Here is an 18,937-nt window from a genome sequence, read left to right on the forward strand (position 1 = left end):
TTACCTGCTTTTGCGTCCTGGTTGAAACGAGAGTATTTGGAAAGCTCGAGCAGGGGGAGACATTGCTCAATGGGCGTCCAGACGTACGTTTCCGGGCACAACAAGTCAGAGGGCCTGTACTGACCCTAGAAAGGAGAAAAGGAAAAAGAAAAAAAAAAAGTAGTAGTCATATCAGTGGCACAAGAACATCCTGACTACAAGTTTCCAGATTTTCCTATGAACAATAAATAGTTTTAATCTAATCTAAGCAAAATGAGTCAGAAACAGCCTCAGTGTAAACACAGGCTTATCCTTTAGTAATTTCTGCATAAACTCAGGAATACAAACTTAACCTTGGTGCTTGAAAAAAAATGTAAAATTAACATAATACATTTTAGAGTGTCCAAGATGAAATTGAGAAATTTTGGCTTTGCTTCCTGAAACTCAGTATTTAAGTTATCCTCTAGAGTTCTGTTGAACCGGTGCTGACACTAGAAAACTCGGCACCTCAAAAAGCAGCTTGCTGCAAATGTTCTTCGTTCTAGCGAGTAACAGACAAAAAAAACCTTCCTAACAGAAAAAGAACATTTCACAGTAAGCAGGATACTGTTTATGCTACACCAGCGATGGAGAAGTTTGTTCACTGCCCCTTAAATAATAACATTTTCTTTTTAATTCATTGAAATTTTCCTGGACTAGCTTACAGGTAATGATTAGTGAAATTCTACCATTTTTGTTGATTTATTAAAAAGTTATTCTTTGCAGACGTTCCCAGAAACTAAACAGCAATGTTTTTTCCCCCTTCTGTTACACAGAAAATCACCACCTCAGCAACAATGACCTCCTCTAATCAGATCTTTGGCTGATTTAAAACAAGATTACTCATTGCCCTATAACTTAAGTCAAAAACCTATCTTTGACCAATCATTCATTTAATCCATTCCCTCTCAGCCTCCGTGGCCATATGGCGGCAATATTTAATTAATTTTTAAAATGGAAATTCACTACATATATCAACTTGAAAAACACAGATATACAGTAAATAGGAAGCAAACGTCTAAGGATTTCAGTTATGCAGGTCTTGAAGCAACAGTTAAAAATTCTGGAGGTTATCTTAAGTCACACTGCACTTGATGCAATTAAAAGAGTTCTTCATTTAAATGACTTTAAATAGGCAGTGAAGATGATGATCTTCATAGGAGCAGTTTGTATCTTTGCCAAGTACTAAAGAGAAGCAGATGATTTTTTTTCAACACCTATGAACAAGGCAGCGCGGTCTGGAGTGCAGCTGACCGGTGTTTGGGCAGGAGCTGATATAATGCCTGTGCCCAGGCTGGTGATAAAGTCACCGTTTAAAACGCTGCATTCACAAGCTCTGCTGTCCTTCTTTCATAGACACACCCTTATGCAGCAGCACGTCACTTTGGAGGATCAGGAGCAGCATTTTTGAATGTTTACAGAGATTCCAGCTGCTTTTTGTTCTCTGACTGTCTGACTCTCGACGATATTTACAGTAAGAGAATGAACTTTTTTTCATTACGCACTTCCCATCAACTTCAAATTGCGGACAAGAGGTATTATGTCTGATAGAAATCAGAACTGTCCACATGAGAGAGTTGGGGGGGGGGGAAGCTTCATGCTGAATCTTGTCAGATCCCTGGCGGGTCCTTGCAAAACGCCTGCTCAGCCTGGATGCTCTGTTTCATCCCTTTTCTTCAGCACGAGCTCTGGCTAACTCACCCAGAGCGACCCCTTCTCTCCGGTCACCAACCACTCCCCTGTGATCGGTTTTCTGCAAATTTCCACGTGAAGTTACAACAATATTCCTCCGGCTCCACGCGCCAGCCGAAGCCTGAAGGCACCAGAAAGTTCTCTAAAGCCAGAGAAAGGATCTGGCAGCACTGCATACGCCGCTTTGAGGTGTTACGTTCCCAAAACAGAAATCCTTGGAAGGAACGGGAATGCAATGCCTATGAACATGTTCAGTCGCTGTTACTCAGGTGAAACAAATTAAGGACTAGGTAAAGATATGCCTTTTCAGTCAGATATTACAACATTAAATACAATTACTTGTGGATTTACAGAAATTTTCTCAATTGCCCATGAAGGCAGAAATAGCCAAGCCACCATCTTCCTGAGCGGTCCCCGAAGCACAAGATGTACAAGGTGGCAGCACAGCCTTCCCTCATGGCACGGACAGACACACAAATACGCTCACTTACCGTGGTCCTGCACGGCCCCGCCACTAGATCCTAAATTACACCCCACCTGTGAATCCCACAGGCGCACCATCGTACCCCCGTTCCGTATTTCCCACTTCTACAGCATCATTTTCTGTCATAAATACGATGCGTAAAATTAACTGCATTGCAGCACGACTGGATTGGCTGTAACAAAAAGCTTCTTTAGCGCTGAGCAAAAACAGTAATGGGAAAAAGGAAAAAGGATTATCCAATCCACCACAGTAGATTCAGTATTTAATTGGGGGTCATAATTCCCCATTGAGGAGGGAAAAAGGAGTAAATAGTTCCGAGGTTTCTTCTTCCCCCTACATCTAGAATTGCGTTAATAAACTTCCCTGAAGATGTGTGAAACCGAGGTGACGACTCAGAGGTATTGCCAATCAGTGACATAAAATGTAATTAGAGGGAAAAGTTAAACAAACCATTGATGCTCTTCAATATCCTTCTTTTTTTTTTTTAATTTTAATTTTTATTTTTAAAAATAAGTACTTCCAAACATAGTAGAGGTAAGATTTTTTTTCTCCCTTAAAAGTACCTTATTTACTCTACCGGTTGAACCCACATCCCATGAATCATCCAGCAGAGGAAGTGGAAACCCAGACACACACAAGGGTGAATATCCCAATAAAGTGTTGGGGAAGTCTCTGTATTGATATAATTAAAAAGGGAATGCACAGAAACTGCTAAATCAAATGCAATAATTTCTAAGGCTCTTGCTCCTTTTTTTGTCGTCTAAGTGGTTACTCCAAATTTATTCTCTTCTTTAAAGATGTTAAGACTCAACATGAAAATAAATGACTACGAATCCATCTCTTTTTTTTTCATCCCCTTATTCCTGGACTGTGAAAAATTTGGATGTGAGAGTCCAGTCAGATTACATGTCATGTACAGGAGTACTTGTACTTCAAGAAAAAGGGGCACGTTCAAATTTCGTTATTGACTCCAATGATTACACAGTCTACAAAAACTGACTATAAGAGTACTATTTATATTGCATCTTATTCTTAAAACTACTAATGTGTAGCACGCACCCAACATAATCCTACACTGGAAAGGGGATGTCCAACTGCAGAGCTATTTATCACAGTAGAAGAACTTCATAAGATTTGTAAAATTATTTCTGAAAATCATTACTTCAGATTGAACTAGCATGCATTTCAGAAGTAGTTCAGTCCACAGTAAAAACCCACAATTGAAAACAATTTGCTTTTATCTCAGAATATAAAAGTCCTTGCACAGTAGCACTGTTTATATTAACCCAGATCATCTTGGGAATTCTTATCTACAAGATTTTCAACAAAAAGGATCATCTTACAGACCATCCCTAAGCACTTCTCTTGTGGTTCAGCTTCTTAAATCCACTACAACCTGCTGATGAAATGCACTCTGTCAATACACAACTGTACATTTTTTCCCATTCACCTATTCTTTGTAGAGAAATATCCAACAAGACGGACAACGTACTATTTTGAAGTGTTTGTGGAAATAAAAATGCACTCGCCTAAAACTTCACTATTTTTGATGCTGTTTAAAATTCTCATGGATATCCAAAAACACCCTTTTTGAGACAGCCACTGCAGGGCACACCAGACATTTGTGATATAGCCAAACATCCTCTTTCTGACAGTGGTGAATAGAAAATACTCAGGGAAGAACAAAACAGTAATACAAGCTTATAGCATTACTTTGCCAATACTCTCTTGACCTCCAACAATTTGTGATACAGATACTTTCATAACCTGGTAACTTCAATAACAATGCATTTTGCCAGACATTTAACAACCCTGAACAGCTGCTGCTGTTTACTTCCACCTGCAAGCTGCAGTTCCCCTTGATGATCATCACCACCACTATGGCAAGAATGAGTTAACAACCATTGCCTTATCAACATGCCACCCATGATTTTACAGATGTATAGGTCTGCAGGGACCTAAATCCTTTACTCATTCCTCTGACATAGGCTGCTCCATACTTTTAGTCACCTAGTTGATCTGACCTCTTTCTAATTTTGCCCTGTCTCCTTTGAAACACGGGGTAAAGGCCACGAAGGGAAAACATCCAGACTGCATTGCTCAAGAAGCAGGAGAGCACAAGGTAAAATAAAGGTATAAAGAAAAACAACAGAAAAAAATGCATCTTAGTAAGTATCAATAAGTTTTTAATTCATGAAAAAGCAGTACTGAAAAGTAGTATGGCTAAGGAAATCCTGAGTGTGTGCTTTCTTCTACCAAGTCAACTTATTGCAATATATATATATATTGCATATATATATATATGACAGCCTATTTAATAAAAACAGCTCTAAAACTATTTTCACTAATATTTGCAGCACTTTCCTCTTACAAAAGAAGAAAACTAGGTGCTTTCCCTCATACTATTAGATATGCTCCATTTTAATTTGAAACTTCTGGAAATAAATTTTACAGTGCGGCTGCCAATTCTAAATTAATACTTCACACCATGATATTTTTTGTTTTACAGTTTCCAAATCAAAATCTTCTTCTGAACTTTTGTCCCATAGGAAGGGCAAAGGTTTTAATGAGACTTAAGTCTGGAGATTACTTTTTAAATATTTTGTAAAATCTGAGGGATTTGGTAAGCATTTGAGACGAAAAACATCAGCAGAGTTTGTTTTTGTAGTCTGAGTAAAACTTAAAATGTAAAACTACCACGAAAGAGAATAGTCTCAAAAACAAAAAAAGGTCAAGCACCAGTAGCATTGAAATAACAAGAAGGGAAGGTTAAACACACATTTAATTCTTTTATCAAGTGCAGTTTACATCTGTATTCTATTTTTTCCACAATAAACCCATTGATCTTTTATTAAAAGTAAATTAAGACTGCCTTCATCTCCATTTCCAGTCAGCTGCTTAAAAAGAAGCTCTCAGACTACATAAACAAAATAATTCCAAATTATCAACAGCAATCCGTTAGAGCTGTGCAGCACAACATGAGAAAGGGTGAGTCGGGCTGCAGGTTTATTAAATTCGGTCTTTTCGCTGAAAGACAACCCCACCGGAATCCCATCAGCAAAGCACTATGGCAGACCCTTGCTCCCTGATTTCATTGCATAAACAGAAATGGACTTTCTCGATCCCCAGGAGAGCGCTTTGCGAGTAACTCTAACCTCTCTGTTTTCACGGGCTGTGTTTGGGCTGTGCCGGAGCCAGCAGGGACGAAGAGCTGGACATCTGAAGCCAGTTGTGCTTCCAGCCCTCAGCCGTCATTCCTGAGCATCCCATGTGTGTAAAGGTAGACATGAAGGACTTATGAAGAAAACAAACAAAAAAACAACCAAACAAAGAACAAAAAGAGCAACCTGCACAGTTCTCTCCCACCTCATGGTCGCCATTCTGTTCTTTAGCATACATCAAAAAGGAGTTAAATCAGGAAATGTATAGTTGCAGATAACTGTATGAAGTAAGTAACAATTTGGATTTAACCTAAATGAAATTTACAATTGCAAACGCTTCCCTGACACTCCAGTAACAGAATCACCTGAGCTGATTTGATCCAAACTGCAAACTTTGAAATAATTATGCAATCAGAACTTTTAGGACCCAAGTGTTACACTCTTGGGAGCTTAGCCACCTTTGGTTATCAAAGAATAACGCACTGTAATCCTCAAAGGATGTTATTCATAATACCAAAATTGATTTTGTAGCCTGTAAAACATATACTAGTTCTAAGATGAAGTGTAAGGGAAATATTCTTTCCTATTCAAACAGATGTGCTGATTCTCATCCTTCTAGTGACATGCTTCCCAATCCATCTCTTACACAGAAACTCACAGAGGAAAGGCTCACCTTATCCTACGTTGTTTGGCTTCCTGTAGCTGAAATGTAAACATTTCAAGTTGTATTTCAAATAAAAATTCAAACCAACAAATACTTAGATCAGTTAATTTGCTACGACATCGCTTTTTTTTTCTTTTTTTTTTTTTTTCCTATTTCGATGTTAAATGTGACCCAGCAGTCTTTAAACTGACTGACCAAAGCAATGGTATCATTGCCAACTTTTAGCTCTTTTCTGTTTATTTCCCGATTTGACGTAAAGCATTAACAAAAATAACTAATGATAAACTGTTTCCAAACAGAAAATAGCTATGGTAAATTTTTCCTACAACTCTTACAACTAGTAAAAAACAAATCATTGCTTACAAATATTGATAGCCTATTCACACTTAGCTGTTCTTCACCCATTTATATAAACGTTTTCCATGTTTCAAGAGGTTTTCACGATGTCCCTCAAGTAAATAAAATATATCAGGAAGGTAAGTGTAAAACAGATTAAGATAAAAGACAAAAAGAGAGCTCAGATTCATACAGCTATCAAGTTGGTTTTTGGCCTTTACTTGTCTGTGTCCTTCTAATACACCGCAAAAATTGAATGAAATTAAAATTATCTTAAATTTCACTCCGACTTAAGGTAAACCTCTACACTGTATTTGCCTAAGGTGGTCTCCACAGAAGCACAACTAAAGGAATACTTTTATTCTCCTGCTCAAGATAGTTTCAGAAAATATTGTCATTTCTTTGCTTTCCTAAAATGTTATTTCTAGGAATCTTCCAAATTGTTTGGATTTTCTTATCTTTGTAACTCAGGGTACACTCTAAATAGCTGCTTTTGCCTTGTCCTCCTGTCACAAAAATAACCTGCAATATTTAACACTTCCTAGCTTGCTTTTTGATACTGGCCAAAAGGTCTCTGAAGAGGTTCACGGGCTGCTAGAGAAACAACTGCTTTCCGCTGAGGAAAAAGGAGAACATTTGGGACAGATTTTTTTTCCCCCCTTCAGTCGCTAACTCTGTCCAGCCCTTCTGACTCCCTTTATATGCCAGTGCCATCCTTCCCTCCACCTGCTGTGTACAAGAAGCTGAGGGAGCCGGGGATGCCTCTGTGACAAGGCCCAGGCTGCGAACCGCTGCACGTCGACACACAAACGCCACAGCAGGCCGGGCCGAGAGGCCAGCAAAGTGCTGCATTAGACTGCGTGTATCTATGGCCATGCTCAAATATTAAACAGATCCCATTAGCCTCTCCGACACCACCATATTAATCGATGAGATAACTTTTAAAGACACCAGAATTAATAACAATCGGTGTGCTCGGGAGGCCTGTGCCTGTGGCGCGGCCCTCTGCAGCTAGCGTCTGGGCCGCTCTACCTGAAATAAGGCCCTTATGTTAGAGCACCTACATTAAAACGGCTAACTCCACTATATCTGAAACAAAGCTGGTGATTAGGCTTGCACAAAAAAAAAGGAAAAAAAACTGTGTTCAGAAATTACATGATTAAAAACTATACTTTTGACATCTCCCAATTACATATTTAAATGCATACATGTAAAAAGACAAAGTAAAGATATGTTGTCAGTCTTTTATTGCTCATGTTCTTTGCATTTCGAGATTTATTCAGGCCAATGGGTATCTAGTGTCCAAGGACATTCCTGAACTTGGACACAAGCCATAAAATTTCTGTGCCTAGTCCTACCCCATACCTGCTCTAACGCTATTTTTCTGGCTAAAACAGACAGACGGATGCATGCATACATACAAACAAACAAGTTTAACATTTACCGTTCTTAGGTTTCAGTAAGCTTAATATAAGTAATGAATGCTACCAGACTGAATTTGTGTGAGTTTCTAGCTGCTACAATAGAAGCATTAGGAAAGTCTCTTTTATGATTTTTCTAGTAGGTTTGAGCTGGGAGGATTATATATGTAATTCAACTTTGCCCTTTCACTTTGGAGATGTCAAGTGATAACTATAAATCACAGCACAAAATATGTGAGCTATGGTATAAGGCTGCTCAAACAACGTATATTTTTATGGTGTTTCAAACTGTTCAGAGACAATTGTGCAAGAGAGTGTAAAACGGTCCCTTTAAGACCAATAAATAGCACTATTCAGTCTACAACTGCTATTGAACCTGGGCTCCAGACCATTTTGATGACAGAAACAGCAAGTTTGTCAATCGTGAACTGACCTACCTTGTACGATTGTTTATCCAAACCTGAAATAATAACATCTAAGTGACAGACAAGTATGAAGAAAACTTGAAACTGAGGACCAAAGGGAACTATCACAAGTACATAGCTAAGCAAATGAGGATACAAAAAATTGGCGTCAATTTTTGAGTTTTTCTTCTTTTTCTTGCTTACCAGGTGCTTGCATGCAATGGCTCTATCTGCTAATCCATGCTGTACACAACAGCCTTTTATTAAAATAAGCTATTGAATCTAGCTATAGCTTTCAACATTGCTACAGAAACTCTGTGTTTGGCATTAAAAATAGGAGATGTTGAAAGGGGTGGAATTAAAGGAAAACCACACCGTACACTCCTGCCTGGAACTCTGCAGACTGACACCAAGAATATTAAAACATTACATATCCTTAAATATTGCCATTTTTCTCTCTCTTGTTTAGTAATAAATTCCAAATTAAAAGTATAAACCAGTTAATATTATTTATTGGAAATTGCTACTAAAAATCCACCTGGGAGTAAGTTAAATTAAAGACGGTACCACATGGACACAGTGGTGAAGCTGGACGTTGGTATCTGCCTTGCTTATAGAGAAGCTACTGCAGAATCCTGAAGAAAGTAGCATGGTTAAAAAGAAAGAGGCAAAAGCAATACGAAAGAAGAGTTAAACTCGTACATTTGACGAATATTAGCTTCCCTGAATTTTTGCCAACTTTTTCAACAGATTAAAAAATCAAGTTTAGTAGAGTGAAAAAAAAAATCTAAGTGCTTTTTGTCTTTTTACTTCAAAAACCAAAGGTCTTGGGGAATAAAAATCATGATTACTGGAATGGAACTTGTTTACTTTAAATCTACTGCAGAAATTCTTAAGGAGACCCTAGCATTAAAGTTGGAACGAGAGATTAAGAAAAGCTATGACAAAAAGATAAAACCCGAGTAGGGGCCTCAGGAGGAATGCTTCATTAGAGACACACCAACTATGTTGACTTAAGTCTATCGCAAGAAGAGTTTGTTTTGGCAGCTGTGAGAAGTAAAAAAAATAAATAACTTTAACAAAGTGAAATAATCAAAGGAAAAACACACAACCTAATGTATCATATGCATGCTTTACACATACATTAAACAGCATGCATATACAGAATTGTCACATTGATATGAAATAGCTTTAAATATTCATTAATACCTCACTAGCTGAAGTCGTATCTAGGAGTAAATCATTTATCTATGCAGCTTCCAGACACACTCCACAAGAAAGCTAAATTAATGTCCTGTCAAAGAGGCTTCTCCTCTCTAGTTATCATAGTAAAAATACTACAGATCATGCTCATTTACTAGAAAAATACAAATATTCAAACCTAGAGTTAAATTATTAAGTGGATAGAATTTAAATTAAACTGAACATGTTTTAAAATATTTTTCTGAGAAAATATATATTCACCAGTACAACACAAGTGGGTGTGAGGGCAGTGTGCATGTGTGTGCATATATATATATATATATATTTAACTATTGACTGTGATTATGATGCACCAAAAAGTAAAACTACGCGAATTAACTTTTGAATCTTTTGTGGTGTTTACACAAGCAGGGACCAAACCCACAATCCTTACTCATGTAATTCACTTCAACACATTTTTTTTTCACCTTTTAAAGCAATAAAGACCCTTAACAATTCTAAAGGGCTAAACAAGAGAAAACCACGTATATTCTAGAGCAAGATACAGTACTTAATTTCGAGGTACCTATAAAGTCTCCAGTTTCCCCTGTTTACACATGCATAACATGCACATCGCTCTTTCAGCTTAACCCAAGTGCAGCGCATCTGCTCCTGGATAAACGTATTTGCTACTGGGGTGCAGAGGACGCTGGTTTTTTCCTCTCCATGACTTCCTCCGAATCCAGGCCTTTTGACAATTCTTTGCCCATCTGTCTATCTTCAAATCAAACTCCCCGTTAGAGCTGTTGCGTTCTGTGGTTAACTCCAAGACCTTGCACTGTTTCCCCTGGCAAGCACCAGCGCTCATCAGCATCCAAGCCCTCTCCATCTTTCCTAACGCCTCTCCAAATGCTCTCCTCCGACAGTTGTCTCTGGAGCTTTCCCACACTTTCTCTTCTTCCAGCTCCCAAACTCAACCCTTCATCCCCACTCAACCACCCCAATGCCCCAAGCCTCTCTCTCCAAGGTCTTGCTGCTCTGTGCAGGATCTACCTGTGTAGCACTGTCTGTTCCCATCACAGCATCATCTTTGTCTTTTATCACTGGCCAAGCTCACATCACCACTGGGAATTGTGCCTCCGTACGAGACTTTCCCAAAGTCCTGCTTCTGCTTATAATGGGGTTTCCAAAAACCCATCCAGAAACACACAGGACTTGCCAAAAATCTCTCCAGACAAGACCCTGAGGGCAAGAAAAACAAGACGTGCCCAGGAAAGTCTGGGGCTGATGGTAGCCTTGTACTGAGTACATAATTTCATATTTCACCCTCGTGCCCAGCTATTGACTCACCCTGTGGAATATTTGAAGACATAATAAATTACAGGACTAATTGACAGTTCTTCAAATTATGGAACACTGATGTTCACGAGTTGAAATATAGTCCCAATTAAGAATTCAGATGAGAGATGTTTGCTTTAGATTAAGCTATGCTATGTACATTACACGAAGCAGGATCTTTAAAAACATTTATACTGCTTATGCAATTAAATCATGTTGAAAAACAAAGTGGCTTTAAAAATTGCCACTCCAGCTTTTTAAATTTCTACTTGCTTACATACATCTAAGAACAAGGAATAATACTCTGAACTGATACTCCAGAACTGTAAAGGATTTTTCCCTTTTAGGCTTCCTATCAATATATTGTATGTTTGCCATGTTTTTGAGCAATCAGCAATAGAAAGAATAACCTACTAAGAGCCAAATAATTAACCTTTAACCCTTCAACACTGAAACATCCACAATATCCAGTACAGTTGCTTTCCTAAATATTCAAATAACATCTACCCTTCAACACTTCTAAAAAATCTCAAATACATACATACATCACAATATGTTCGTTGTATTCACCAAGATCATTCAAATAATGAGTAATCTCAGAAACAGACGCATCTGGTTAGGCATTATGTACAACTGAGCAGATATTTCAATAGTTTTATCCTACTCTTCCAACTGAAAAATTCTGGTAGCACTGCACATGACTGGCCATGGCAGCTGAATTCTGGTTTCGAATATAATGGTTTTTATCTGAATTTTGCATATGGAAATGAAGCATTTTAGTCTGGACCTTTGGTAACTCTACAGTACGTTTTAGCCAAGCTGACTGCGGGACACCGCACATTCGTTACAAATAAAACCTACAGTCTGGGCAAACGGGAGCAGGAGGAGAGCTGAGGGACAGGCACTGTGTGCCAAAGTACAGAAGTTGGTCCACAAAGAGAGATGCGTACATTAAAACCTGAGAAGCTGCATAGCTGAAACCACTTTAACAAGTAACAGTGGTACAAATAGATGTTAGCAATAATCTTACAACATAAGAGTGAAAGTAGTGAAGTTGTAGGACAAGGAAGAGAAAATAACACAGGAAAGCTTACTAGTAAAAAAAAAAATCATTTCTGTAGGATCATTTGTGACATTCAACTAATGCATCCTTAACACACACAAAAAGATACTATTCAGACTAAAACTCTGAAGGAGAAAAAATTAGGCAACAATAAACCTCAGTGTTTAAGTACCCACATCTCACTGACAGGAATGAAAGTAACACACCACTGTCAGAAAGTCCAAATCTGCCTCTCTCCTACATCTGCAGACAAAAAAAAAAAAAAAAGGCTCACTTCGCCACAGTATTTCAAGCATGTGTTAGAAGTAAATACAGAAAAAAGTATCTGTGCAAAAAATCTGGTCCATCAAAGTAGTGCACTCTAAAGGAACTTTCTTCTACTGCCCATAAAAATGTTTATTTTCATTGTAAATTTTCATTCCTGAAATAAGCATTCTAATTTTAGGTCAACTTTGTTAGCTAAGTGTTCGTTAAACAAGCTTTCTTTGTTTGCTGGGAGAGGAGAACTTGTACGCAGCGTCCCTCTATGTGCTCCCCAAGGAGTCAGTCCGTGCGAGACCATCGTCCTTCGCCTCGTGCCCACCTCAGCAGGAGGAACTCACAAGCCAGGCGTCTGAACTGCAGCCATTCCTGGTAACAGTGGGGTAACCTCAATGAGACAAAAATCTGCACTGCAAAAAAAAAACCACACGTGTTGTCACCGTGGCAGAGCGGTCCCCCAGATGAAAAGATATAAAGGAGCTAGGCACGACGCCTCCCCGACAGCGCACGAACACACCTGCCGTCACAGCCAAAAAATCCAGCCCTGCAGAAAGCCGAATGTGAACTGACATGACCGTCCGTCCAAGCTGCTGCTCATCTGCTCAACCTTAAGGCTCAAAAGTGAAAAAACAGGCTGTAGTTCTGCTAGCTGCCAGAAGAAACGCTAAACCAAGATTCCCAGTTTCTGGGCTTCAGCACATTTGAGTCTCTTGGGAACTGGGCTAAAGAGAAGAAAGCGGGAAAGGAATCCAAATACAGGAACACTAAACAAAGGCAGAGATAACACAGAAGATATGTCCAGATAGATAGATGTATTGAATTTTTGTCATGATATTTTGCAGGGAATGGTAACTGCCCGAAGACGTATCCTATTAAACGTAAGAGAATCCTTTCAACATACCCTTTTCACAATGACTTGCTTTCAAATTCCTCATGTTAAATTATATCTCTTTTATTATATATAAATAAAATCTTAAACTTCTAATAGAGGAATCCTTGTCAAGTAAGTCCATTTTTATTAAGTATACAAAATTGAGAAAAAAAGAAATTACACTAGCAATACTATTGCAGTCATTCTAGATGCAGATTTTGGATCTACTAACAATGTAAATGGACACGGCTGTGTCTGTGGCTCAGTAAAACCGCTCAAGTTCAATGCTATTCTCATACTTGGTTAGAACAGATTCACTATTATGCTTTAAGGGTAATAACTCAGATTAAGAGGTACACAAACGTCCACTTGCATGTTTAGGAAAACATACTGCTTAACATTAATGTATCCCCAAAGTATTTGAGCTGAAATATCAACACTTCAGTTTTCTTTTAATGCCAGATGTTTGGAAACTGTTTTCTTTATAACCATGTTAGCAGAAAAAAACAAGTTTGAAGGTTGGAATCAGTAACTATACCATACGCTATGTACGTCCCAACCACACCAAAATCTGGTAATTCAAGGGTATATTAAATGTACATCTAAATATTGGATTAAGGGCATATTAAAAGTAGAATTGTATTTCAAAAAAATAAGCACTTTGTTGACATTCGATCAGTTTATAATTCCTACTTTTCAGAGTTAAAATAATAAAACAAGTAAAATTGCCCAATCACCTTGTTTTATTTCAAAATTAAATAATGCTCCACAATGTATTCAAGTTCATGAGCATCTTGAAACACAGATGCAGATTTATGCACTTTCATGCATTTTTAACACACTTCTAAACTAGAGCAAAGTGTAATAAATACCTGAACGTTCATTATCATCTGCCAATAAGTCTTGATACAATAGTTAATCTAGATTTACATATCTCAAGGAAAGTATCCGAAGTCATTCTAAAACACTTATCTGCCCCCTATTTAGCCTCGGTGGCATGTAAAGCTGTTTTAGCTCCCAGTGGGCCTAATGAGGCCGATACGCTGATGAGGACGGGCCTCGATGTCCTCCAGCTGCCCCCGGAGGGAAGCTTTCTGTTGGTGTTGCACTGTCCTGGAGCCAGGCACCAAGAATTTGGCCCTGAACCTCAAAAGAGTTCATAAATCTCAGGAAAAGAACAATATCTGTAGTTTTAAGAGACTCTGAGGAGAAGGTTCACGCTCACTTGTGTTTGTAGTTGCGCTAAGGACATGCAAACACCACAAAGACCGAGGATTAAAGAAGGCCCACCTTATACACAACTCAGCTCATCACGTACTAAAGGCTTTAAATACTTTTGTGGCAGTTTGCAACTTTTCTAAATTAACTGGTATGAGACTGAGAAATATTATCACCTTTTCTCTTGGATCATCACACTATCGACTTCCCACAGCACAAGTACAGGAGATAAACGTACCATCATTTAGAATTTCATCAGAAGGTGGGGCTGTTGATAAGGGCATTGGGGGACCACCAATTCAGTCATCAATGTGACGAAGACGTTTAACATACAGAATTGCTTTATCAACACTTATTGATATATTTCCACCCACTAAAAAGCGTTTGTGCTGATAAATCCATTAAAGCTTCATCAACAGCAAACAGTGAAACATAAATTGTTTTCTTTCTCAGCATTTTATCTTCTAAAATAAATCTTCCGTCAAAACTTACAAAACAAGCTCTATCAAAACCACACAACGATGTACGAAAAACATATAAAAAAACCACCCCGTTGCAATAATTTAAGCTGCACACGTGCTGAGCTTTGGATCTTTTCTCAGTGCCACATCTAAGTCAGCAGGAGTTGTGGTGCAGCAGTCACAAAGCTTCTCCCCGTGGAGATCCCCACTTGATCTCACTGCACAGCATCCTCCAATTGCCCAAACTCAGAGACAGGGGCCGAAATTTGGAACTGGTTCTCTGGCACGACAGCCAGTGCTGCAGCATTTTAAGAAAAATTTCTTCTTTCGGAAAAATTTCTTCTCAGAAAGAGTGGTTGGATATTGGAACAGATAGCCTGGGGAAGTGGTAGAGTCACTCGTGTGGTAGAGTCACCTGGGGGTGTTTAAGGAAAGGGTAGATGTGGTACTCAGGGACATGGTTTATTGGGCAATATCGGTGGTAGGTGGATGGTTGGACCAGATTATCTTGGAGGTCTTTTCCAACTTTAATGACTCTGTAATTTTGTGACTGTATTCAGTATCCTTCATTGTCATTGTAAGATATAAATGGAGGATGGAAAGAGTAGCAAGTCCTCCCACAACCGACTGTAACACAAAAATGTCTGCCAATCTCTCTGTTCCACCCTGAATGGAAAATATTAAGAACAATTAATAACAAGCCACACAATGCCAACCAGTAAAGAGTAAAATGGAAAGAATGTACAAGAAAAAAAATCATAAATCATGGATAAACTTTACTGAACTTTCTAGCACTAGAGTAGCCCCGTGGGACACCAGCCTTAGTATCTTAAATAAGTAAAATCGATAGATCAGTGGAAAAAGCTCATCTTGTCTTCTATCCATCCATAAAACAATAGTGCATTTGTATTGGGATGAAATGAAGAATTTGGTTCCCGTGTACTTTTGTTCCATGAACCCATTCGTCTTCAACTAGTTAATAACGAGATCATTTTCATCCCCCTCTTTTTGTGTCATCCTATCTGTTTTATTCATGAAAACATTTTCAAATTATTATTTTTATTCAGAGTGAGAAAGGCAAGGGAAGCAAACAGTGTAATATTTTACTAAAAAAGATGAAACCTCAAAATTATATTATACACACAACACACCAAATAACTACTCTTAAGAGCTTCCAGTACTGAAACAAGTTCAATCATTCCTTTTAGGACAGTTCAGTTATTCAGCTGAAAACAACTAAAAAGTTCTCGGCAGTGGTTAATTCTCTCACATGACAAACTGAAACCTCATGGCAGTGTCTGGAAACAGCAAGGGTTTTTTGGTTTGTTGTGGTCATCTTACACTCAAAAGACAACAGCTCATCAAGCTCACATATCTTTCTGGGCCTCCTCAGTAGGGTAACCCTTGAAAGCCTTGGGGAACCGATTTTATTAGATTAAGCAAAACCTTTAAAGAAGCTGTAACAAAAATATTTAGCTTCTCCATTGACCCTTCTGCTTGAGGCCCAGCTCTGCGCAATCTCTCGGAGCTCCAGTGTCCCCATGATGGTTTTAGTGAAAACACAGCATCATCCAAGAGCCTGCCAGGCTTCATAAACTCAGACTGGAATGTGGAGCAAATGTGGTGCCTCTAATATCAATTAAAGGGAGTATGTAACTTAAAAACATCTATACCTCTAAATAATGTTGGTGGCTACCACAAGATAACATGAAGTAAGCTCCTCTCCTACTGGTGTTGTGAAAACACTATTAATTACTATCATCTGCAACCCAGTAGTAAAGTGTATTTACTCTGGGCTTTGACTATTCTTAATTTGTTCCTTTCTTTGAACAGCCACTTCCAGCATTTGCTCCAATAAGCATGATAAAACTTGTCTTGAAAATTTCAATAGGCACTGTAGGCAACCACCATAAAAACCTCTATGTTTTGTCACCTCATTTAATGCAATATTCTCCCCTGAAAAGAAGAAAAAGAAGAAAAAAGGAACTTTAAATAGATACTTAGCTGAAGCAGAGTGAGCAGAAGAGAGCCACAAAAGCACATGCAGTCCTCTTATATTCAGCCACAAACATTAGCACTAAAAATAACTCAGCCAAATCCCAGTTTAGACCATCCTGAAAACTTTGTACTCATACAATTCCCATTTTTTCTCCTTTGCACCTTTTCTCCTTGCCTCCAGAGTCTAATATCTTCTTCCATACAATGAAGTTAACAATTCTTGTTATATAAATAACCTATAGAAGCTGTCCTCAGCATTGGAAGGCCTAATTTTAGATATCATTCTTTACAACAGAAATGGGACAGCTGAAGAAAATCCACTATACAGCATAAAGAATGTCAAAAGGTTTAAAAAATATAACTTGGAGAAAACATTAAAAGGAACTGAGGTGTTTTTTTTGTGGTTTTTGTTTGTTCGTTTCTTTGGTTGGTTTGTTTGTTATAGCAAAAATAAGCGCAAAAAGAGACATGATGGAAGCCATCAGGTTTAGAAAGAACAGTGTTGGTGAAAAAGAGAAAAGAAATAATATTGTTTAGGAAGAAAGGTTTAGGACAGACATTAAGGAAACAGTTCAATGGGAAGACCAATAAAGCACAAGGGTATAACTGCCAACACATGGAGACATATGTAAGTTTGTCAAAGGAGACCTTTGGCAGATGTATGTCCAACGGGTCTTGAAAGTCAACATAAATATAGTTGAATCTGTCTTGGATTAAGGGGATGGACTACAAACTCCCTCATAGGCCTTGACAAGTCTATTTTTCTATTTCTTCACGGTTCCAAAGGATTCCCTTCTACAGGAATTTGGGACTCTAGTTCCTACGCAGGCAACACTGATGTACAAGCACCCAGCAACCTTTGTCATAAACCACAGAAAACTCTTTACAAACTAGACTGTTGGAAGCATTGTGTTTAATATCAGGGATAAATAACAGAACCTCATTAATATACTTGTACTTGGAGACTCAGTACAGTGAGCAGCTAAACAAACTCAGACAAAGAAAATAATCATTCAGAATAATGAATTGTCATCTAGATTAAATGTAACACTTCAGAGAAATGTACTGTGATACCTCTGTAAAATTAATGAGGTCTTAGTAAAACCAGACCTCATTAAAGTATCTACCATTAAATCTTTCCTGGAAAATTGGAGAAAAAATGTCTCTATAGATTAACTGACTTGCCAGCCAGCTCCTACTGTAAGGACCACAACGTGAAATATGGCAGGGCCAGGAAAAGCAGGAGTTCCTGGCTTTCAGACCAAATAAATTCCACTTGACAATACTGCCTAATTTAAGCTAATATAATCAGTGAAATAGTAAAAATAAGAAAGGATACAGTAAGAGCAATCAAATGAGAGCTCCAATATTCCAGGTGTAACCAGTTTCAATAGACCTAGTGCACAGACAAAACTGGCCTGTGTTTCAATGACTTCGGTGACAGATTTAAAAGGCTGATTTTTCTCCAGGACACATGAACTTTGATACTTTGCCCAACACTTGAAAACTAGCATGCCTATGAACAACCTCACAGAAAGACTACGTCTGTGTGGAAAAGTGATGACCACAGAAATATTTCACTTTTTGCATCATGGCACTGTGAGATGCCTGTCTTTGCATATTCAAATTCACTTGTTTTTGGAAAAGCCAAAGACACAGACAGACAAAATTCAGAGTAAGGTTAACTAGCATTTGCAGGTCATCCAAAAATAATTACATCGATAAAAAATGAAATAAAGCTGACAAAGCATCACTATATTAATTCATTTGTTGTTAGAAACTTTAAAAAATGCATTTACTTATATGCAACTTACGCTTACTAGTGATGACCAGTGGATTTACAGAACTGTATACGGAAAATTCTGAAACATGAGCCATGACCTCATTTCTTGGATGAGGGAGAAAAATTAATAAAGTGAATTGAGAAGTAGATCATTCCACCCCTCTCCCCCAAACCAAACAAAACCCACACGTCTTTTGTCTACATATTTCACAGTTTATGGTTCTCACTTTAATTGCTAATAGTTGCTATGAGTCCCCAAACAAGCCTTCAAATAAGATTCAGTACAAGGCAGTAACAACCAGTGAATTTATGACTCTGCCGAGCCATGAATTAGACATGATAAATTTCTACCAGCTATTATCATTCAGAGGATGGTGTGTGTCAGGTTTATTAACATGACCTGAAATGAATCTTTTCAGCAGCTTTTTCTGACAGATGCAGTCAAGTTACCTCTAATAACTCTGAAAACATCCCCTGGTTGAGAGGTGGCCTACAGTTCAACAAACTGTACCTCTTACTTGTGTGCTTTTATTAAACTGAGGTTAGAGTTTTGTTTACTTAGGCCTCACACAAATTAACAAA

General features: G+C 38.2%; 1 protein-coding gene across 4 annotated transcripts in view; it reads right to left on the reverse strand.

Annotated features, from left to right (window-relative positions):
• Positions 1-18,937, reverse strand: part of ATE1 (arginyltransferase 1) — an 88,294-nt gene that overhangs the window by 22,179 nt on the left and 47,178 nt on the right. For all 4 annotated transcript variants that reach the window (XM_080597120.1, XM_080597119.1, XM_080597118.1 and 1 more), the window contains exon 11: positions 5-125. In XM_080597120.1, coding sequence (XP_080453246.1) covers positions 5-125 — 121 coding nt within the window. The remainder of the gene's footprint in view (positions 1-4; positions 126-18,937) is intronic.

The sequence above is a fragment of the Anser brachyrhynchus genome, assembly GCF_964034855.1.
Source record: "Anser brachyrhynchus genome assembly, chromosome: 6".
Classification (NCBI taxonomy): Eukaryota; Metazoa; Chordata; class Aves; order Anseriformes; family Anatidae; genus Anser; species Anser brachyrhynchus.